Source organism: Ailuropoda melanoleuca, chromosome 14 (genome assembly GCF_002007445.2).
Source record: "Ailuropoda melanoleuca isolate Jingjing chromosome 14, ASM200744v2, whole genome shotgun sequence".
In the NCBI taxonomy this organism is placed as follows: domain Eukaryota; kingdom Metazoa; phylum Chordata; class Mammalia; order Carnivora; family Ursidae; genus Ailuropoda; species Ailuropoda melanoleuca.
Genome location: NC_048231.1, coordinates 92,532,634 through 92,557,651, shown reverse-complemented (window position 1 = coordinate 92,557,651; position 25,018 = coordinate 92,532,634). Strand labels below are relative to the sequence as shown.

General features: G+C 33.9%; 1 protein-coding gene across 1 annotated transcript in view; it reads right to left on the bottom strand.

The window, feature by feature from the left end:
* RELCH (RAB11 binding and LisH domain, coiled-coil and HEAT repeat containing) overlaps nucleotides 1-25,018 on the bottom strand; it is a 65,732-nt gene that overhangs the window by 25,206 nt on the left and 15,508 nt on the right. The window contains exons 11-19 of the mRNA XM_034642212.1: nucleotides 19,811-19,853; nucleotides 17,233-17,449; nucleotides 12,977-13,094; nucleotides 10,527-10,691; nucleotides 9,905-10,069; nucleotides 7,976-8,123; nucleotides 3,786-3,942; nucleotides 2,902-3,025; nucleotides 1,013-1,061 (exon numbers count right to left, since the gene is read on the bottom strand). Coding sequence (XP_034498103.1) covers nucleotides 1,013-1,061; nucleotides 2,902-3,025; nucleotides 3,786-3,942; nucleotides 7,976-8,123; nucleotides 9,905-10,069; nucleotides 10,527-10,691; nucleotides 12,977-13,094; nucleotides 17,233-17,449; nucleotides 19,811-19,853 — 1,186 coding nt within the window. The remainder of the gene's footprint in view (nucleotides 1-1,012; nucleotides 1,062-2,901; nucleotides 3,026-3,785; nucleotides 3,943-7,975; nucleotides 8,124-9,904; nucleotides 10,070-10,526; nucleotides 10,692-12,976; nucleotides 13,095-17,232; nucleotides 17,450-19,810; nucleotides 19,854-25,018) is intronic.

Below are 25,018 nucleotides of genomic sequence, written 5' to 3'. Positions count from 1 at the left end.
AACGTGGGGCTCGATCCCACAACGCCGGGATCACGCCCTGAGCCGAAGGCAGATGCTTAACCACTGTGCCACTCAGGCGCCCCAGAAAAGATTTTTATGTATTCATTCTCTATGTCTGAGGACAGCCCCAGAAGGAGTTTTCTAGATCACTCAAATCAAATCACTAAGGTAGGATGGACTGAGGTAAGAATTATCTATATATCCCAAATCAACCAAGTTAAAAAAAAAAAAAAAAAAAAGAGGGAGGCTATACATTTTGCCCTCTAACATTTTCCATGATTTATTCCTAGAAACTAGAAAAATACACAAGGATATAAGAAAGACACAGAAACGAGGTCTTAGACCAATGGTGCTATAATTAGATTTCTTAAGACAGATGAGTGAAAACGATCAACAGAGGGGCTGGAACTCCCCATTCAAGCATGTAGTTTCATTTTAAAAATGTATATGCATGGGACGTCTGGGTGGCTCAGTTGGTTAAGCACCTGCCTTGGGCTTGGGTCATGATCTCAGGGTCCTAGGACTGAGCCCCGCATCAGGCTCTCTGCTCAGCGGGGAGCCTGCTTCTCCCTCTCTCTCTGTCAAATAAATAATTGAATCTTCAAAAAAAAAAAATGTATATGCATACCTTACATTCTCTTCCACTGTATTTGTTTTATTTTTAAAAGTTTTAAATAACTAATAATGAATTAGAGGCCCTTTATTTTATAATTTCCAGTATCTTGAATATACCATTTCAAACCTACAAGTGTACAAGTACTCAGTTTGAGAAACTCAGCCTTAGGTCAATTTGATTACAGGGAAGGTAGATACTTATAATCAAATTAACAAAGATTAATCTCACTACAATCTCATAGGAAAGAGATGAGATGTGACAATTATAAAACCAAGAAATAAATTTTCCTTCTCACATGTACTTGCTAGTTCATTTATACAATTTGTATATGACGAATACAGTATTTTTCCTGAGAGAAGAGATTCAATTGTTTAGAAGCAATAACAATTAACTTACCAATGTTTTCTTCAGACAGTCTTAAAATCTCCTGGAACTGAGGTTTTACCTAAGCAACCCAAAGAAAAGATACAAAAAGTTTTAGGTCCAATGGATCAAATGATGATTAAATAAATAAAATGTTTACTACTACTGCTACTATTTATTAGTTTTGCTTTACAGACCATTAGAGTGGTCATAAATATAACAATTTTTAAGAGGCTTAGAATAAAATAAGAGTCAAGTTACTGAAAACACCTTTAGAGAGAAAGTATTTTCAAAATCAATTCAAGTCAGTAAGTATTTTCTCAAGGGCTTTGGCTTCCTTCACTAAATTAAAAATAAGTTCCAAGATGATTTTCAGTGCTTGAAATTAGTTTATTACTTTCTCCTAAAACTGAATTTGATGATAGAAAGATTATTTAGGTAAATATTATTGCATGATTAGAATTATTTTTTAAAAATTTGCTTATTTAAAAGGAATGAAAAGGAAATTCCATTCATTTAATGTATTCAATAGGTAACACATTCATCATGTACTATCCATCTGCTTAGATTTTATTTTAACTTCCTTAAAATATAAATTTAAACATCAAATACAGAATTTAATTATAATTTTTTAAGTTAGAGTAAATGCTTATTTCAACTTTTTATTATTACATTACCACAAACTTCAGATTTCAGGCCACTGAAGCCAACCACTTACTGCTAAATGCTAAAGCTGACTCCTACTTACTTCTTTTTCTTTTCTTTCTTTTTTTTTTTTTAATAATAGCTATTTCTTTTCGAGATGTCGAACATTTTGCCTGCCAATGTTGATAACCATAAAATCAAATTATATTTAATAATTAGATGTTGGTGAAAAATGTAAAATGACCGTGTTTCTTCTACAGTGGCATCAAGGTCTGGTTTTTGCCCTGCTATCGGCATATCAGGCATAACAACTTACATATTCAACTTAAACTGCGGTGAAGACCCCTGTTAAAAGATTAATCTACAGAATCATACTTAGAGAACACAAAGACACTCAATTGACTTCTTAATTTCACACATGTCCAATCAACTTAATTATTTATTACAGGTCACAAATATAACAACATTATAACCCATTTTCTGAATTTTGCCCAGTCTGCTACACCAAACTACTTTATTTTAAATGTTTCAGTAACTACAGAGTAAAGTAATAGTTAATAGTAAAGAGCTGCATGAAATTCTTACCTTTTAAATGTCTTGATTAGCATCTGATTATAGCAACTGTATCTTTTTATGTTTTGATTAGGTCTCTAAAGAACTGGCTTAACAATATGTGAGCAAGACAAATAGATTTAAGAGGAAATTGGGATCTAAGGACATTCCAGTTTTAATTGTCTAAAACTATAAAATAACCTGGATGTGTAAATGCGATAAATAATAGCTTTGGTAGTGACTGAAAGATGCAGCATTAATCCCAAATGTCCACGCTACACTAAGAGCTGGTATCCTTGCAGCAAGTCTTCTGTTAAGCTACTTTGGTTCCACCATCATCTGAGGTTTTGACCAAAGCGTGCTGAGCAAATAGCCGCTCCCTGAATCTGGGGTAGATGGTAAAGCAGGAGAAGCACATCAAAGAATTGCAGTCGAGTTCCCTAACTGATACTGCCTATGCTGGAAACCTTCAAGATATCCACAGTGAGTAGATATTATATCCAAATCTGGATACAAACTAAGTTTAGGCGAAATCATCTGAAGACCAATAAAAATAGGAATATTACTGACTAGAAATTTCTTTTACTATCACAGTTTTCTAAGATATTAAAAGATAATTAGACTAAAGGAAAGGCTCATGCTTTTATTTACTGTTACAGCATTAATTAACACATTACATTTCTGTATCTCTTGCACATAAGAAAACACGGAATACAAGTTTTTACCTTAGTGTTTGTAAAAATTTTGCCAAATGTCCGGCAAAGGCGCCAGAAAAATCTGGAGAACTCATGGACACAGGCAGTTGAAGTAACATTAATTTTGCCAACTATTTCTATAAGTTGTGGCAACCTAAATGTGAAAGGAAAGAAAAATAGGCAGGGGATACATATAAATTACTGTTTCCTTGCCAATTTCTGAAACAATGCAAATCTAACAACCTCTTGTTTTTCTTTTCTTTTCTTTTTTTTTTTTTTTAAGTAGGCTCCATGCCCAGCATGGAGGCCAACAAGGGGCTTGAACTCACAACCCTGAGATCAAGACCTGAGGCTGAGATCAAGAGTCAGATGCTTAAATGACTGAGTCACCCAGGCGATCACTGTTTTGCTTTCCATAGCCAGCAAAACTGCAAATCAAAGGAGTGGTTTGAAATGCTTTGAAAGGTTTTAAGTCTATATTCTATTCTATAAACTTCTATATTTTAACTGCTTGCCATAAAATATTTGGAAACTTAATGGTAGTGTTCTAATTATGGAGTTAATGAGACACAAATCACTGGATTTGATGCTTCACATAAGAGCTTGCTAACATGGCAGCCATTTTAGCTTCAAAAATGAGAATCTGGATCAAAATCCATCACCACTATTAGACAACAACGAGGTAGCAGACAGGTTGTTCTGACATAATACAGCAGCACCATCCACATAGATAAATAACTATAGATCCAGTGGTATAAATCTCCTCTCCTAAAGAAGTTTACCACTGATAATGCCAACTTATGTTTTGTTATATTTTTTATATTTTGTCCTTCAGTGCTAAGGCTAAACACAGTGAGTTATCTTCCATTCAACTGATAGAGGTGTAGCAAATGAATATGGAGGCAGTAACTTACAATTGATTGACAACCCATAGTAAAGTCTCCCAGCCTGTTGTACCCTCGTGTTCCAGCTGGTAATCATAAAGTTGTAGTAGCACTGCCAATTGCTCACGACTTCCAATTATAGTAGACATATCTTGAAGAGGCGACATAGGCCGAGGGAACCTAGTCACTATAAACAACAGAAGCAAAATAAATCATGTGAAAAACAGAAATTAGCTCTTCTGTCAAAAGGAAACTAAGATTCTGTCTCCTGATATTTAATTAGCTTATTATAAATTTTATTTTATTTTATTTTTTTAAGTAGGCTCCATGCCCAGCATGAGAGCCCAGTGTGGGGCTTGAACTCATGACCCTGAGATCAAGACCTGAGCTGAGATCAAGAGTTGGACGCTCAACTAATTGAGCCACCCAGGCGTTCCCCCAGCTTATTATAAACTTTTAAATATAAAACTGGAACATTAATCAAATAATTTTAAGAAAAAAAACGAAACAGGGGCGCCTGGGTGGCACAGCGGTTAGGCGTCTGCCTTCGGCTCAGGGCGTGATCCCGGCGTTATGGGATCGAGCCCCACATCAGGCTCCTCTGCTATAAGCCTGCTTCTTCCTCTCCCACTCCCCCTGCTTGTGTTTCCTCTCTCGCTGGCTGTCTCTCTCTCTGTCAAATAAATAAATAAAATCTTTAAAAAAAAAAAAAGAAAAAAAACTAAACAAATTCTTGTCACACATGAACGAATTTAACAAATTTCAAAAATTCAAAAATTAAGATTTTATGAGACTAAACAGCTAATAAACAAATACTGTAATGAAATAGTTTGCTAATGAAGAGTAAAATTTCATTTAGGTTAAATTGAAACTGGCCCAAAGATGTTAGCTAAAGTATGTATTTGTATTTGATTAAAAAAAAATAGAAATACTTGTAATTCTACCAGACTGTTTAAACAATGAAATAGTAAATATGATAAATATGTTTCCTTCAGGTAGTAAGAAACTAATAGATTAACATGCATACCAGAGAATAATGAATACCAGAGAATAATGATACAAAATACATTAAAGCTTGAGCTGAACAGGTTTCTTAAGTATTTAATCTCCAGTATTAAATACTTAATTTAAAAAAATTTGCACAGTTTGGTAAACATTAACTTAATATAAAATGTTAAAACCACTGACCAGAAAGATAAGGCAAAATATTGTATAAATATTGTAACCAGGGTCCCAAGTATACACTTTAAAAATTTGGGGGGAAAACTGAAGGACTTTTAAAATTATATAAATAAAACATGAAGACATAGCTAGCATATTTTAAATTTGCAAACATATCAATAAAACTTACGATCCTATAGATCATAACAGATCCCAGGTTACTAAGAGAACATTTCTTGATGGCTATTAAATGAATAATGTATGCCAACGACTCATTAACTGTTAGTCAGAAACTCCTAATTGCCTAACAACTTCTGTATAGAGGCTAACATCCTAAAAAGACACAAATAAATATACAGAATTGTCTCAAAACATATTAATGGCTTAATAATTATTAATAAGCTTAAGAAAACATGAAATATGCATAATTTAAAAAATGTTCAAAGACAAAATTAAGATGTTATTGTCTTTCTATGCTGCCCAAGGCTTTTAACAATATATTAAGGGCAGATAAAGGTCATCCATTACTAACCAAACTCCCCTATTTGCTATCATAATATACCAACCAACAAATAAGTCTGAGTAACATGGTATTTCTCACTATCCGGGGTTTCTGCTTGAATTCTCACTGAATCTCAACCCATAAGTCAAACAGATTTGGATTGTGAAGGATATTTATAGTTCATATAGAAATATATCATGTCAAAGCATCTCTGATATAATTTCAAACAGGGTTATATCATACTTGTCACAATCTGCTATACTATGATAGAATGAATATTATTCCTTCAAAAATACTAACAAATTATTGAAAAATAATGGAACAGTTTAAAGTGAAATAGATATGTCAAAATTAACTACAGGGAAAGTGAGGTCTAAAAGGATTTAAAGGTAAGTCCAACAGAAGCAAAATAATGTCAAGAAATAAGCAATTACTTGGATAACTCAGTTATTATAGATAAGTAATCAGAATGGTTCAAGAGTCAAGTTTCTGAGACTTAAAAATAGCATTTTTAAAAAATGAGCATCTAACTTACAACAATATAGAAAGGTCCTGAGAATGCCATTTTAACACTGGCAAAACACCAGGATTTTATTGTCAACAAAATAACCACAATTATCTAGCAAAATAACAGTTGTTATGACTCTAATGTGTTTCCCTCTCACTAGAATGTAAGCTCCACGATGGCAGAAAGTTGTGTGTATTTTATTAATGAATGATCCCAAGTGTTTAAAATAGTGCCTGACATAAATAATAGCTAATGCTGTAGAATAAAATGGTAATAAAAATATCTGTGTGAGTTAAAAAGAAAAGATTGTTTTTGGCATGATGACATAATCACAAGAAAAGGTCACATAAACGCTAGAAGAAATATATTCAGGACGTTAAAGCAGTTGTTTTGACGATTCTCATCTACTCTCCAGCACATGGTTGGCAACAGGTAACATTCAAGAGTTATTTGTTAAATACTTGAATGAACGGATGATAGCAAATGTTATAGGGGGAACTATGAACCACCCCCCTCTGCCCCTGCTTAAAATTCCTACGTTGAAGTCCTAATCCCTAGACCCTCAGAATGTGACCTTATTTGGAAATAGTGTTGCTGCAGACAGAACTAGATAATATGAAGTCATACTGGAGTCAGGTGGGCCTTTAGTTCAATATGACTGATCTTATAACAGGGGAAAATTTGGACATAGAGATGGACACACACAGAGGAAGAATGGAATGTGAAAATGAAGGCAGAGATCAGGGTGATGCATCTATAAGCCAAGGCATGACGAAGATTGCCAGCAAACCACAGAAGTGGGGAGGGAGGCGTGAAACAGCTTTTTCCTCATCAGAAGGAACCAACCCTGCTGACGCCCTGATCTGAAGCCTCTACCTTTCAGAACTGCAAGACAATAAATTTCAGTTTGTGGTATTTTGTTATGACAGCCCTAGCAAACCAATATGGCAAGACGAAAGAGAAAAAGAGGGAATTAGAAAGATAGGAAAGCCCCTAGGCAGATGAGGAACCTTAATACACAAAGGGGTAGAACCTGAAGCAGACGGCTGTGAATGCTTTAGGGAGACTTTTCTTAAAAGTCTGAATTTTCCTTCTCCTCAATAATATTTTAAAATGTCAAATTAACTCTACTCCATCCATTCTCAATTTTTCCAGTAAAACAGACATTCAAACAATATATACCATTTTTATTCTGTGCTTTGTGTTTTCTTGGACATGGCTTCATATCCCAAAGATTAAAGGGAGCCCACCATTTACTTCATATGAAAACTGCAATTCTAAAAACATTAAGTGTCTGTTGATGTTCTCAATGTTATCATTCTTTTGTCTATCAGAACCCAGTAAGAGACATGGACAATTTCACAAATCTGAAGAAGTTGCAAAGGGATCTCATACACAGTAACAGCTGGTTTACAGCCATTTATCCTGGGGGCTGGGTGCAGTGGGGTTGCTAAGTGCCATGGATCAAAGGTCACTTACTAGTTTGGGGGACACTGAGAGAAGAGAATATTGGCTTTTGCTATCAATGTCACTATTTCTGAAACTAAGACATATTCCTTCTTTGGAGAAAAAAAAAATCTGCTACAAATGCTTATATTCCTGTCAAGGACAAGTAGAAAAGAGTAATTACATTTATCTTCCCCTATTGAAAGTAAGATGAAATGGGGGAGAAAAAAATATAAAGATGGAAATAACAAGCTTCATAAACTGGTACTAGTAACTACTCAGTGATCTTTTCATTGATTCAGCTCTATTAATGAAAGAAAACTTACTTCAGCCACTGGAAAAAAAAGGTTATAAAAAGACTACAAATTAAGAATGGAAAGAAAGTACAAATATTATAAAATAATACCATGAGGCTTATTCATAAAAGATGAAGCCACGTTTAACTCAGCTATCATACAATCCATGATCACAAGATTCCACACGTATATTTTAGTAATTATGCTGTCATATAAACTAATTTTTAGAAGTTTAAACAAAAACAATTCTTTGGGAAGCTAAGCTGCTAAAATCCTACATCTTCCTTCCATAATTCAAGTTCAGTACCTTCTATCTGTGGCACTTCACCATGAAGCTTGGCTTTGCTGGAGAAAGGTGCATTCTGCAGCACTAATGCAAAGAGAGATGGGATCAAGGACTGCAAAGCAGAAAGATACATGTGGAGCTTATGTTCATCCAGCCCGTGCTCTCCTTCCTGAAACATAAGGAGGTGGAAGCTAGTTTTAGTTTTCTGAAATTAGGTATTTATAATGCTCTTCCTTTCTGTGGCAATGAATAAAACATTTAAGGATCTGTATGGTAGACTCGTAGCACAGCACCTAATGGAGATGTCCATGAATCTTAATTTCTCTTAAAATGTGAAGAAGCCTTAAGGTACTATATAAGTAATACAATTTTTATATGGAAAACTACAGTGAACATCAGTCATTTCCATTTGTATGAAACTTTTTTTGCAGGCTTTTTTTCTTTTAAGAGGATCTTATCCTTTGAAATTTTATAAGTCAGGATAAAGAAATTAAAGTGAGCCACAGGAATCATTTTAAATGTTCAACTGTTAGACCAGCAGCAGCACTTGCTATTTTCCTTCTCCTACTTCTGATCTCCTTTTACAGATTTGGTGGCATCTATATTTGCCAGCACTGAAGGCACTTTAAAATATTCAACGCACAGATGAAATGTAGGAGAAAAAATTTCAAGAGGAAACAAAAGAAAGAAATAACAGAAAGAAAAAAAGAGTAAAAGGATCAGTATGGTACACAGAAACCAAATGTTAAAGTAGAAAATAGAATTATTAGAGACAAAAAAGTGTTTACTGCTGTTCAAATCCACTTGAGATGTCATTACTATATTATAAAATAACTGTGTCAGAGATACCAGATATATGAGTTACATACTATCAGCTTCTAAATTAGTTAATCTCTTCGTGGAAGAATTACTACCTATGCAGAATACTGCAGATATGTTTAATAGCAAAATGGAATTAACCATGTTTTGAAATGGAACAAGAAAAACAAAGGTATGGATAATTTTCAGGTAGAAGGAATGCAAACATTAAGAAAAATACTTTAAAAAATTTCTAGGTTTCATAAAAAGGAGTACTTTGGTCTATTTATAGTTTTTTTTAATACCCATTTTTAAATTTATAGAAAAAAACAGCCCAATTTTTAAAATTAAATAAGTACATGTGGATACATATAAGACTGTCTACAGAGTAGTTACTATGCAAGAGTCTTGTAGATTCTTTAAAATTTGGAGATAGAACGGGTAAGAGTTTGGTATCAGTGATCCATACCCGTCATCTGACAGCTGTAAGACCCTGGGCAGGTTCCCTAAATGCTCAGTTTCCACCCCAAAACTAAAATACAATTTAAAGAGTTATAAGAATGAAATAATATGTTTTATTTATAAGGTATCTACCCTAATGCACATAATAGGCATTAAATGTTAGTTTTCCTTCTAGACCCTAAAAGGGACCTTTAGTACAAAAATTAAATCAGTAAGTTACTATCTTTTTTCAACTTTTCTTCATTTCTTTTACCTGGGGGGAAAAATTCATTTTAAGAAGTGAGGAAATGAACTACTGCAGTGAAGTAAACACAGTTAAAGCATTCTGACATTGTGTAAGTAAGAAAGCTTTAGAGACTAATATTTAGTTATCTCTGCATTCCGGGAACTGGAGCTGATATGTTACCTAAAATCTTTAAATCTTCAGAAGAGACAGGTAGAGCTAGCTTTCTGAATAGTGTACAAGTGAGTTCCACAAAGGTGCTACTTCATGCCCTTTCTCATCTGGCTTTAGCAAAACAGAACTTCCTCCAATCTCTCTTGGCTCCAGTCCAATAAATTTAACTGGGAAATTATTAGAATGTTCAGCTAAGTGGTACTTTCTGTCTTTGCTCCCCAACATTCTTTCAAGATGACTTATAACACACCTTTTACATTTCTATAAACTGTATACATAAAGAAAGTATTTACCCTGAGAAGTTTTTCTATCTTGCTCAGCAATGTAGGTATAAGATGAGACTGTAAATTTCCAAGTTCTGTAGTCCAGGCAGCATAGGCCGGTAAAAATACTTGATGTGTTGCACTAACTACTCTTTCTGAGGGATCACCCAAGGCTGACAGCAACAATTCAAAACCCTGCCAAAAACAAACAGGTAAAATTTAGATTTTTAAAAGAATAAACTTCAAAACAAAACAAAACAAAACCCTCAATGAAAAGCAGTAAGTATACATTGCAGTACACTTAGAAAACATTTTAAGCAAGAAAGCAAGCCATCCATAATCCTATCCTTCCCATTTTCTTTAAAGAGAATGTCATGTATCCATCGATGTGGAAACCAAAGAGAAAAGGTGGTAAACAGGGCATGCTTTTTGCCAATTTCCTGCCATAAAACTATGGCAGAGATTGTAAATGAATCCTGTACTCTTTCTTCTGAATTGAAGAAGTAAAACAAGGCAGCCAACTGCAACTGGTTAAAGCTGACAGACGTGCCATCCCTACTACAGATTATTGGGTAGCTGAATCAGAGATCTGGAATATCAACTTATTTGGAATTTATAATGGAGTAAATGGGGTTCATTCTGAAACACATACCTGTTGGTATTTGTCTGGATCATCAATGTATCCCATAATGATACCGAGGCTTTTGATCACAGCTTCTCTTACTAAATCTGCCTTATCTTCCATTAACATTTGTTGCAACATTGAGAGAACCAAGGAGCTACGGATTTCTTTCTGAAAATAAACAAAAACATGTTTTTACTATTTATTTTACACTAGCAGCAGAAAAAGCATAGAAAATAATATGACAGACAACTTCATATTCAAAATCCAGATTAAATATATTCACATTTTGCTGTTTAAGTCTTCATTTTTCAAAGACATAAGACATTACAGACATAGCTTATCTGACTCTCTCCACCCTCTCCCCCTTCCTCCACCCTCCCTCTCTAAAGATAACATCTATCTTGAATTTGGTATTAATCATCTTCCAGCATGTTCTTCTGTCTTCAAATCCTACATCACATAGTAGCAAGCACTTTTGGCAAATCAACAAAGTCAACACTGCTTATAAATGGACAGTGACTCTTCTACCAATACCTGTTTTTAACTCAGAGAAGAGCTTTCAGAGTTTTAATAACAGGAGAGATTACAAACATCGCTCCATTAATCAAAAACATTTGTCTGGGGTAGGAGTGTGGAAACATTCTAAATCCTGGTGTTCCTATTTTTTGATGAACTGATAAAAAAACAGGATGATAAAATATAAGAACAAACTTTAAAAATACTTAAAAGGGAACTGCATTGCTATTCTCAGATGGCTACTCTTTAATATAATGTCAATCACTGTTGTCTCTTAATTTCACACAATTTTTTTGTTGTTAAAGAATGTTTTAGCCTAATTAATGGCTGAAGGTAAAATAAAGAGCTATCATTATGCAAATTCTTGCCTTTACTTCCCTTCTCTGGACCATTATAATAATTTGATCAGTTTATAAAATTCTTCAAATCTAAACTTGTTTAGGTCCTTTTCACATCCAATGGTTGGAATACAATAAAGATACAATAAAGAAAATGTGACCATTTTCATAAATTCACAATGTGATTTTAGTATGCAGAGCAAGGTCTAACAGTCATCTTTAAATGACATAGTTTTTGCTTTGACTGCCTAGAAACAAAAATATATGTAATTTTACCAAATTTTGGTCATATTTAGGTTGGTGAATATGTCTTTTAATACAGCCTTGTTTACTTATCCTTTAGGAAAAAACTGCCCAAAAAACTGCCTTGAAGATCTTAAAAGGGCTTCTGGATTGGTATCAGCCTTGGCAGCAGGACGGAGATAAACTTCATCTGGGTATTTGCTTCACATTGGTCTGGGCTGAGGTCAACTGCAGCAGTTTCAGTATGCCACAGGGAACCCACAGAACAAGTCAGGAGGCATTACTCCATTTAAGCCATGATCACGCTGAGATTTTACTGTTAGCAACTGTGGTGGGATATAAGGCAAGTGAAGATCCATGGAGGAAACATTAAGTCTATTATTAATACTGCTTAACATTCTAGTATCGGGGCACTGTAGAATAGCTTATTTATCCCCTTTGTGCATGTGATATTCATCTCTGCTTGGAACAGTAAATACAGGGATACTCAAAACGGATTCACATTTATCTATATGATTTATCCCAACAATAAGATACCACTTTTCTCCTATAAGATAGGAAAATATTAAAAAGGATTTTATTCCTGGCGAAGGTATGGGAAAATAGGAACTCCCATGTATTGATGATAGGAGTATAAATCCATGCTATCTTGGTTGGGGCCAATTTAACACTGTCAAAATAAAAAAATGCAAATGCTGAAAGAAGCAAAATGTGGAGGCTTTATAGTATGAGAAATTTAAAAATACACGATACACAAGAACCTACCAATAGTGCTTACTGTCAGGGATACAGAATATTATATACAGTATGATTAATTTTGGGTAAGAAAAATTCAAATATAAAAATGCAAACTGGTATATGCATAAGTTTTTATTTTCTCCAAGAACTGATTAAAAACTACTAACAGTAGATGGATATCTTTGGAGGGAATGACTAGATAGGCCAGAGAAGCAAAGTCTTTGATTTTCATTTTGTTCGTTTCTTTTTTTTTTTTTTTTTAAAGATTTTATTTATTTATTTGACGCAGAGACAGCCAGTGAGAGAGACAGCCAGTGAAAGAGAGACAAGCAGAGGGATTGGGAAAGGAAGAAGCAGGCTCCCAGCACAGGAGCCTGATGTGGGGTTTGATCCCAGAACGCCGGGATCACGCCCTGAGCTGAAGGCAGACGCTTAACGACTGAGCCACCCAGGCGCCGAAACTAGTGTTTCTTAACTATTTGTTGGAAGAGTGAAGAAAGCAAAGCATCCCAGAGCATTAAGTGCCGATAAATCACTGTGCTGGACTATAGAAACAGGAGCATAATTTAGATGCCACATATCTCCTATTGGCATTTAAAAACAGAAAATACGAACACTTTTAATAAATTAGAATATAATAGTTAGGGGAAACCCAATATAGTTATGTACCTGTTCCCAACATTGTGGTAAAAGTTCAGCCTCTACACGTGTTGGTCCAACATGACGTGCAAATGCCACACAACCCGTCAGTATCATCTGCCTGAAAAATAATATAAATTAATAAACACTTATACTTGCATTTAGAAAGCACAACTTTCTAAGGGTTAAAAAGAGCCAGCTCTGTAACTCATACAACATACAACATTTTTGTACAATCAAATTAGACTTTTCCAACAATGGATTAGGCTGCCATCAACTTTTCCAACAATGGATTAGGCTGCCATCAAAAGAATGAGTTAGTTCTTTAAGATTGATTCCTCCAGCTGTGGCAACACCATTTGTGAGACATTGTGAAGGGATTCTCTACTGGTGTGAAGCTTAATCTCATAACCTCCTAAATTAACTTCCCATACATGCATTCTGAGATAATACATCTAATTCTTTAGCTTCTACTGAATTTCAGTTTCTAGACACTAAAACAGCTAGTGATTATTCCCCAGTGTTTCCATAATTTAAAACTATGGTATCACATTAGTAAAATGATATTTCTTAAATCAGAAATTTATACACAAGATAAATGTGGTAGGCAGCTTCTGACATGGCTCCCAATGTTGTCCATCTCCTGACATTTATGCTCTTGTGTAATTCCATATCCTTAAGTGTAGACTGGACCTAATGATTTGCTTCCAATAAACAGAATAATGGTGAAAATGATGGGATGTCACTTCTGAGATTAGGTTACAGAGGTCTGTGATGTCTATCTTTGGGACCTTCTCTACTGCCTTCTCAGCTGGCATGCTTTGATGAAGTATGTGGCCATGCTGGTGAGGCTCATGTGGCAAGGAACTTAAGGAAACTCCAGCCAAAAGCCAGTAAGAAACTGAGACCCTTAGTTCACAAACCCAGGAAAAAATGAATCCTGCCAACGATCAACTATTTGAGTAAGCTCAGAAGCAAATCCTTTCAAATTGAGCCTTGACAGGACCACAGCCTTAGCCAACACCTTGATTAGAGCCTTATAAGAGACCCTGAAGCAGAGGACCCAGACTGAGTGACTCACGTAAACTGTAATATAAAAATAAGTGTTATTTTAAACCACTTTCTTTTGGGGTAATTTGTTACAGAACAGTATATAAATAATATAATAACTTCACTTGAATTAATAGATTTGAAACTTAAGAAAGAGTATAAAATTTTAAATATGATTTTTCACTCTTTAGAATGAAGTTCCATTTTAAATGATTTTAAAATGCAGAATTCTAAATTTTTCCTCTTTTATCTAGTTCAAAACAGATGATGGGAAAAAAAAGTATGTTTTCAATACATGTTTTAAAGTAGACAGCTTCTAGGAAAAACAAATTAGAATGTTTAATTCATAGTAATGTTTAATTCATAGTAATTATAAAAACAGCATTTTAAGCCCAGGCATTACTCATTGCTACCCTCAAAATAAGTCAATTTTACTTAAAGTGCAAAATGACCTTATCTATTTAGTTTAGCCAATTAAGCTTCATCGTATACTGCAGCTTATTCTCACTTAACAACTTTGTATTTTTATCTATCTGATTCCCCTTTATATGTATAGTATTATCTTTTACACCTATTTTTCAACTTTCCCTTTGCTTTTGTATTTCCTTCTACTTTAGAAAGGCAACTTAAGTGAGTTAAAGAAAATGGGAAAAGAAATTCCAGCATTTTAGCTGCCTGTTCCCCAATGAAAATTTCCTAATAGCTGAACATTGTTTTTTCCTCACTAGTATCTTAAAATGAGAAGGCATACACATTGGTTCCACAAATGTTGGACTTGTGTAATAAATGAACTTAGGTAAAATGTAGGCATTTCAAACACTTGGGAGAAGTATACACTTATACGAAACCTTCATGTGAAATAATTTTAAATCATGAGCCACCATCTACATACTAAAGATGTACAAACTTGTTGAAAAAATGTTAGGCTCCTCAAGGCAAACTTCTTAGCCAGCAGACTTATCTTAAAAAGTATGACAGTTTTGAAATACAGGTTGAGAACAGAAAAGAGATTATTAACAGCACTGGAAACAGTCTCCTGTTATGGTAAAAATTAATGTTCCCTTGGGCGCCTGGGTGGCTCAGTTGGTTAAGGGTCCAACTATTGATTTCGGCCCAGGTCATGATCTCACGGTGGTGAGATTGAGCCCTGTGTAGGGCTCCATGGTCAGCAGGGAGTCTGCTTGAGATTCTTTCTCTTTCCCTCTCCCTCCACCCTTCCCCCCACTCACACACTCTCTCTTCCTCTCTAAAGTAAATAAGTAAATTTTTAAAAAAAATTATTCCTACTTGTAGAAAATCACAGGACAGGGATTGTTTGACTAGTATTTGATGCAGGTAGAAATAAGGTGTCAATTATGGTTGTTAGCAAAGAACTGGCAAAAAGCACCAACACTAAGCATAAAATTAAGTTTTTCTTAGGATACAAAGAAGACTGAGATTTATTAAGTAAGGAAAAGTAACAACTAATTATATGACAAATATGCTAACTTAAACAATTTGCTTTGTTAATTTGTTATTCACATTATACATAGTGAGTCAACTGATTAGTATATTTTAATAAGTACTTGTATATCTGAAAGGTGAAAAATTTAAATGTGAACATGAGTGCTGAATTCCTGACATATCTCAACCTGAAGTAAGGCTAATAGGTACTTTTGGCCACCAGGTGGCAGCTATTAGCTTTACATGTGGAGTCTGAAAACAAGCTAGAGATCTAGAGGTTTTTGCTTTGTAAATTTACAGATAACAATGTAATCAATGGTATTTAATTATAATTAAGTTGTGAATGTAAGGAATGGTATTTTTATCTTATTTTATTTAAATTCAATTAATTAACATATAGTGTATCATTAGCTTCAGATGTACTTCAGTTATTCATTAGTTGCATATTAAATCCAGTGCTCATTGTATTACGTGCCCTTAATGCCCATCACCCAGTTACCCCATCCCTCCCGACCCTCCCCCCTCCAGTAGCCCTCATTTTGTTTCCTAGAGTTAATAGTTTGGAAATAGTATTTTCAATGCAAAAATAAAATATTAATTCTCCTACACAGCACCATCAAATTGTTCTAGAAAATTTTCAGTTTTCAATGAATAGTGATTTAATTTGCCTTCTTTCTATTTCCCTAGTATGTGAGGACTGCTGGTGTAGATTCATCTTGACTGGATCCTGAAAGGACATGTTTCTCTGCTTGCCCAGGTATATTTTGGTAAGAAGGGGAAAGAGATATATACTCATAAGGTTTTAAAGTCTATATGACTGTTTTTATTCCCAGAGTTGAGAAATGCTTTGTATTTAAAAGTTTGAGCTTTACTTATTCTATGGTTCACTCTTAGGATTTTCCAGTATTTTCAGATAAGGTAAAAATTTTGAAATCGTGAAACAAGTATTGAATATATAAACTTACCTAATCATAAAGTACAATACTACTGTTTTGTAAAAGCATAAGCAAATTTTTTTCAGTAAAATAGAAAATTATAACATAGAGAAACATTTCAACTGCCCAATTTTATCCATCCAGCGCTTAGTTTACCTACTGACCCACAAGGATATTTTGTTCATGTTCACACTTGCACAGCTTTGCTTAAAAGTTTCATCTTTATTTAAAGGTTTTACTTTCTGAGGTAGACATCACTGTTACTTGACCAAAACCTATTCCCCATTCTTCTGGAAAGTCGTCCTGATGAGTGTCCCTTCACCATCCTCAGATATAACTCATTTCTCCACTCAGGTATCAATAGTTGTATTTGAGTCACAACCAACAAAAACAAAACACTGTATCCCTCTAGCCACATAGTAATTGGTTTACAAATAGCCCAGTGACGCAGAAATTCATATATTAAATATTTTACTTTTACAGAGTCTGTTAAGAAGCCATGATATATCTAGTTCATCTGTGGGGAAAAAAGGGGGAATATTTAGCAATTCTTAAGAAATCAAAAGTGAAAGATAAAGGCAAAGAAATATTTGAATTAGAAGTCTAAAGGTAACTAATATAAAAGTGTACAAATCCAACATGAGTAACTGCAGTAACAACAATGGAAACATTGCAGAGCTTTGTGAATGGGGCCAATGTTTCCTCTGCTTATTAAACTAAATACTGGGACAGAAAGAAGGCAGTCAGATTAAAATGCTAATTGTGATGCCAAATTAGTAAAATTAATAAATCAACATTATATTTATTTCCCAAAGAAGTAGTCATACCTACCTTTGCTCATCATCTGGCCTCTTGATCAAATTGAAAAGTATATGGAGAAGCTGATCTCTTTCTTTAGGCTCAGGATGAAGGCATGCTGTACACAATATGAGGGGGATCAACTCCTGAAGAAATACAAAGGTGGAAAAATTCAAAGTAAAAATGCGTTGCAGAATATTCATTTTTCCCCCCAGAGTATTCTTAAATGGACATTTAAAATGAAATAAACCTCAACGTACAAAAGAACAAATTCTAATTTTGAAACATATATTTATGTGTTGGTTGTACAGAAGGTGTGAATCATAAAGTAATAAAGTTACCAAAGATTCAACTAACCTTATTTCCTTATCCAGTCCTTTCTAACGGTCTACTAGTTTTTGCACTAAATAACATTCTACCTCACCATAAGCTGATACAGTAATTTTAATTTTGAAATGTTTAAAAAAAAACTTGCAGAAGCTAACGATATTCTAAAATTTAGAAGGCTAACAGAAAAATCAAGACAACTCATCCCACTTCCACAAGTACAATATCATTTGTCTTAATTAAGGTGATCTGTAATTAATAATTTTGTACCCTTCCCACCTAATCCCATCACTAATTAAAAAGAAGACCATTTCCATAGGTATTGAATGTTCTCAGCACTGCTACAGAGTATTAGTAGAAATGTTTTATGTTCAAATGGAAATTTTTAATAATCTTCTTTGTTGCATATTCAACATGCAGAGTTACATAAATTCAATGTTCTGTAGGAAAGTAATAGCAAAAGTTTATTTCTCTCTTCCAAAGAAGTATGTAAACCAAAGTTGCTTCACATTTCAAATAAACTAAGACAAAATCTAAAATACATTCAAAAGATAGTAATGTTTTTCATTTTGGAATAGATTTTCAAATCTAATGAGAATAAAAGTCCAAAAGTGATAAATATTTTTGGAGGAAAACTTTCTAAACTGTAAAAATAATATTTTACAGTTATTGTAAAGAAATCAGTATGATGTATTTAGAACAGAATGATTACTCCCACCATTTCTTTTTCCCAGCTATCCTCCTTCCCACCAAAAAGTGCTAGTAGATTTAAAACATGAACTGATGGGGGGGGGGTGATTCAGTGGGTTAAAGGTCTGCTCAGGTCATGATTCCGGGGTCCTGGAATGGAGCCCAGCATCAAGCTCCCTGCTCAGCAGGGAGTTGGCTTCTCCCTCTCTCTCTGCCCCTCCACCCGACTTGTGTTCTCTCTCAAATAAATAAAATCTTAAAAAAAATTTAAAATGAGCTGATCACTATCTAATAATGCATGATACCCTGTAGAAAAGTCTACACTGTAGAAGTATCTTCCCATTTTGAAGATGCTCCCTTAGAAAAGGATGATACAATTTTTAGCAGAGTTGAGACTACAGCTTAGAGGAATGACTACAGGTCTCTTTCCATTATTTCTAAAGTCTTTATGTATTATTTTAAAAAATTATAATTACCTGGTATAAATCTTAAACTGAAGGTACAAGGATATAGATAAGAGCTAAGAATAAATCTGATAGTAAAAACAAATTTAAAACATTCATTCTCTCATCTTTGTATTTGGACATCTCTGTAGGTTTTAAATTAGTGAGCAAATGAAAAGCAGAAGTAATAAAAAGTAATCAGGGAAAATAATTTTGTACTGGGAATGGAAGACAAAGTATAGATTCTATATTGTTAAGTAATGTTTTTACCAGAGATTTAATATGATGCTTGATGGATTTGTCTTGACTTTGTAGGAGAAAAATAAACAACCTTTTACGAAATACTAGAGCAGGTGATGATTAATAACAGGGACTATCCCAATCCTTAGAGGATTCCATTTAGACTACCTAAGAGCCAAAGATACTCATGAGAGGATTGAGACATTGCATCAGCAATATACCACTGAGAGGAGAACATTAAAGATGAAAAAGCAGTTATTCTAGAAGACACTAACAAAAGGAGAAAAAATTTAAATGCATGAAAATGAAGAAAGGCTCTAAATATTTTATTTGTATTTTCCCCTCATGTCAGATCCTTCCTTCTTGAGTTTTCTTGCTTCCTACTCAACCTTCTTCCTGTTTCCATTGTCTCCACATATGTACTCTTCCATTCTCTTCTTACTGTATTACTCTTTAAAGTTTTGCAATGTAGATATTTGCTATAATTGCAAATACATACATACACACTCTGTTGAAAATATAAAGTAGAATTATTTAGCTTTTTTATCTCAAAAACAAGCATAGCACGATAACTGTGTTACTGTTTATTCTTTGTGCCTTTCATTTTCTCTTTTTTTTTTTTAAACCATGAGGCTTAGTGGTCCTTAATCAAAGAGGAAGTTTATGCCCTACATTAATATAAAGAATCTTTTAACTGAAATGTGGCTGTAAATGTGCCATACTGAAAACCTAATGAAAATCACAACCCTCTCTGATTTTTAGTTTCTTTAAGTAAAACATAAAAAGAATTAAGATCAGGGCAGAAATGGGAAATATTTCACACACAGTCTGCAATTTCCTTCTCTATTGCTAATTATTATTAATTTTTCCTTTTGAGATCAAAGTTGGCTTCACAAAGCCTTAGCACTTACCAAAGCACTTCTCAACACAGCAGCCATTACCAACCAATCCTAACTGACACATGGGAGGAAACCTGTCATTTCTTATACCCTTAGACCCTTAAAATTCTATGAATTTAGGACTTTGAAGGAAAATACTTTTCACTTTTCTGAATCACAGTAATAAGTTATATTGCCATTTGCTTTTGTTTCTTGCTGGCAAAATTAACAACATATGGGAAGCCATTGCCAATCATTTTTGGATGATATTCCATGCCAAGGAGAACTGAGTACATCCTGGTACATTAATGTCTAAAACAGTTGTAACTCAGTGTATAAAGTAGGTCAGTCTCTTCCTCTTATAGAAATACAGAGCTGAGAAGAGGCCCAGTAAGTGATGGCAGAAAAAAGTGGAAAGGGTAGTTTGTTTCTCATAGAATCATCAAGGATTTTAATTGCTAAGTTATGACTGGCTCCAAATATCTTATCTGTTCACAAGTTCTATTTGTAGAAATTCATTCATTTATTTATTTACAAGTTCTATTTGTACCATCCTTGACATAAAGAATTCTGTACACGTGTCTGCTGTTGTATGTTCATGTTTTACTGTGAATTCATTTTTCAAGCCTCTGAAGTATTAATACATCGACATCAGAATTTATTAAGTCTGTATTTACCATTTTCACACTATTCATATATTAATAGATTTGAATCAATAGTCTCCTTTTGGTATCATTTCTCCAATGAAGAAGTCTAGTGTTTTAAAAACTTTCCTTATAATTCTTTAATGAAACATTTAAAAGATGGTAGCTAAATTTCCTTTAGAAGGCAAGGTGATAGCATTTTTTTTTCAAGGTGACAGGGGTTTAAAAATGTCTTTAAATGATTACATATAAAAAATGTATTGAGAATAGGAGAGCAATGTTAGACATTGTATCTAAAGCTTAAGAATTTTTCACATGAAAAGATCCTTAAGCAAATCAGATTTAATATTGCATGTTGAAAAGAAATAATAATAACCATGGTAAGAAAATACCTATGGCTTTGGTAACATTAAATTCAAAGGTAGTGCCCTCCCCCACAAAAAGTTACTGTGTCCATATTTCAAGGCAACAGAAATCTTACTATTTTATTTAAAACATGCTTTAGCAACTGATAATACTTAATAAATGTGTACTGAAGTGAAATATAAAACAGATGTCCTACTGACACTAGAGAGGAAATCAGTGCAGTAATGCTGTTGCAGAAGGTATTCCATGACTTTATTGTCATTTTGGAAAAGATATTTGTAAGGCCTTCAGAATTCATTAATCTAAAAGGCTTAGTAATTTACATTTTACTCAAGTAAATGACTTTTGCAATTTTAATAACAAAGCTAGTTCTCTCTATATGAAGGGTCTCCCACCTCTCAAATCTTAGGTTGCCGAAGGAATTTTGTACAGAATTAAATAGTTCAGTTTTACAACTAAACAAAGTAACTTTTAATGGTAACAAAGAAATCACTTTAGAGATAGGAAATGTCTTTAGAGAATTTTACATTTGATTTTATGAATATTTTTACTTAACTTTCTTAGTCTTACAAAGATCAGTATATTTAGACTACAAAAAGGGGGAGGCGGGGAGAGGAAGCACCTAAAAAGGATCTAAAACAACCTGAGTGATGAGATGTTGGGTGGGAGAAAGGAAGGCAAATTTTAACATTAAAAAAAGCATGGAAATGTTGATAACACAATGGCTTCAAGATCTAAAAGAATTCTAAAACAGAAAAGGAAGCATTACGTTTAGATCAGATGCCAAGGAGTAATGTTTGAGCGCTTCAGCTCAAGAAGAAAAATTCTATGGTTCTAGAAAGGTAACACTATTAGTCCAGTAAATTATGGTTCACTGTTTGCCCTCATCATTCTATTAAAATTATTTTCTATAACTTAAGCTTCATTTAAAAATTTTAGATAGCTGTTATTTTAAAATTTTCCATTTGGTCTTTTGCCTAGATATTAAGCAATACCAAATTACAATTTAAATTCAAGTAAGGATCAGTGTACACCCTCTGATTTAGATTTTCAGTTGAAGCTTGTGAGGGTGTTGACAGTAATACATTTAAAAAGGAAAGAGGGGCGCCTGGCTGGCTCAATTGGTAGTGCATGTGACTCTTGATCTCTGGGTTCTGAGTTCAAGCCCCATGTTGGGCACAGAACTTACTTAAAAAAATAAAAAATGAAGAAATAAAGAAATGAAGAAAGGAAGGAAGGAAGGAAGGAGGTAGGACATTACAAAGACTCACATAAGAAAAAAAACCAAGATTACTCACCTCTGGAAAAGTTCTATACTTCAAGGGCTCCTAAAGTATCTATTCTCAGAATTATTATCTAAGGCTTATTATTATCTTAGAATTGTTCCTAAGGTTCAACCTTCAGAAAGTCTTATTAAAATACTTGAATGACTTTAAAACTGTGATACTGCTGGGGCACCTGGGCTCAGCTAGTTAAGCGTATGCCTTCAGCTCAGGTCATGATCTCAGGGTCCTGAGATCAAGCCCCCAGCAGGCTCCCTGCACATTCAACAGGGAGTCTGCTTCTCTCCCTCCCTCCCTCTCTCTTTCTCTAAAATAAATCTTTAAAAAAAAACCCCCAAAACTGGTACTGCTAAAGAGCATGGGATTTACTTCCAAAATTAACATACACATACAAACACACATTAAATAGGTAAAGGAGATGGACAAAGCTCATTTACTTCACCATACTATCTATTTTACTTTACTTATCTACTATTCTTTTATATAACTCTTGAAGGGGTTCAGAACAAGTCTCCCCAAAATGTGCCATTTTGGCATGTGGGCTATTTCAAGCTGAAGGCAATAAAAATCCAGGAGACCCAAGAAAAACTTTTACCTCTTCCTTAAACTACCAGAAAGTATTTGGATAGAGGGCCTGGCCCAGAGAGAGAGCTATTTCTAAGAAATAGGTATTTTATCTGAATGACTTATCAATATGAAAGGACAAACACCTAATTACCAAACATCTGCTCTTCTTACTGTCCTGTAAATCACCCTCCTTACCTTTCTAAGCCTAACTGCCCAGCTTGTCCTTGGGTCTTATATTGCTATGGGGCCCCCTTATACATAGGTAATTAAATTTATTTTTCTCCTATGAATCTGTCTTAAGTTAATTTGATGATTAGACTAGCCAAAGAACTTAGAAGGGTAGAAGTAAAACCTTTTACTCCCCACCACTCTCATATAGTTACAATTACCTGGGCTATGATTACTCATAAGTTAAAAAAATTCACCATGGAGCCAACATGAATGCAATACAAAGAACAAAGTTTGGTTTCTCAGAAGATAAGCAGATCTTTAGAGATACTATTGCATTTAAAACGTTTAGGGAGGGGCACCAGGGTGGCTCAGTTAAGGGTCCGACTCTTGGTTTCAGCTCGGGTCCTGGTCTCAGGGTCATGGGATCAAGCCCCTTGACAGGCTCTGTGCTCAGCTAGGAGTCTGCTGAGATTATCTGACCCCTCTTTCCCTCTCCCTCTGTTCTTCCCCCTGCTCAGGCGGTGCTCTCACTCTCTCTCTCAAAAATAAAAAAAAATAAAAAACTTTTAGGGAATTGGTTCTCTCCTTTGCCTTTTTTCCCCAGCTTTAATGAGATATATTTTGTATATCATAAAAATTCAAGTGTACATTCAGTGGTTTTTAGTATATTCAGAGTTGTGCAACCACCACCAATCTAATTTGGGAACAATTTCAACATCTCAAAAAGAAAGCTTGGACTCATTCCCCATTTCCACTTGCCCATCCCCATTCCAGGCCCAGACTTCTCCTTTGCTTTTCCGAGTCAGCTTTCCTTGGCATAGAATGAAAATAAAAATTAAATTTAGATGTATTATTTAAAAATGCTTTTAGAAGTACTCTTTTATGAAATCTCATTTTTAAATTACAGAATTTTCCCTTCAAATGCATTTAAAGCAGAGATTGTGAAAAATCAACTTCTTTAGCTATATACATACATTTATTCTGTAATTTGGTTTGAAAGATCCAAGTTCTTCAATGAACCCCTTAAGATGAACTACATAAGCCACAAATAGAAAATTTGTTCATGATTTTTTTCCTCCCCAAATCAATAGGCAAGTAGGTCTCTCAACATACTTTAAAAAAAAAAAAAAAGATTACCATTACTTAACAGTAGATAGGAGGAAACTTTTTTTCACTTTTTATCACCTCTGAAATTGGGATGCACCTGATAATGGAGATTGTTATAATTTCATTGGAATTCTTCTTTCTTAAAGGTACATAATTGTTATAATTAATGGCATCTTAGATTTGAAATATTGTGGTATGTTAAATTTAGAAAATACAATTAATTGTTACCTAAAGATTGAATGAGGTTGTTACTTTTCTTTTAAAAAACAAAATCAAATAACAGTAATATCTATATTCACTGTGCTTTCTACTTTTATAAAAAATAAAAAGTTTAATTTATTAGACAGCTTTAATTAACCTTTATGTCATTCCCTTTAAAACAAGGGGTCAAAAAAAAAATTAAATGGATCATGAAGAGCATTCCTTTCTTTTTGATTGTTTATTTAGGTATATTCTTTATTGTTTAAAAATATTTATAAAATCTTTTCATAATTAGTAAAGGCAATACTGATTTGTCAAACTTTCATTTTAATTATATAGATGTAATTACATACTGGTACATCACGTAAAATGTCTCCTTTACTGAGCATTTGAAAAATGCTAATTTAAAACATGTTTAAAAGACTACAAAAAGATTAGATATTATGCAGCCTTAAGATACAAAAATATAATGTTACATGGAAAAAAAGTAAAGAATAGTACGAGTGTCATACCATTTGTGTAAGTCATGGAAGAAAGATCATATATTTATTTGAGTTTGCTTACATGCACAAAATATTTCTGAAAAAATACAATGCAGTTCTACAATAATATTTGGAAACTTCAATACCCTAGTTTCAATAATGAATAAGCCACTGAATAGATCAGTAAGGAAATAGAGCACCTGAACACTATAATTGAATCTAACAGACATATATAAAACACTCACACTGACAACAGCAAAAGATATATTTTTCTCAAGTGCACATGGAACATTCTCAAGGACAGACCAGAGTTTAGGCCAGACAATTCTCAGTGTGTTAAAACTACAGACCAATATATCTTATGAATTTTTAGATGCAAAAATGTGCAAAAAAAAAAAAAAAAAAACTACCACAAAATCA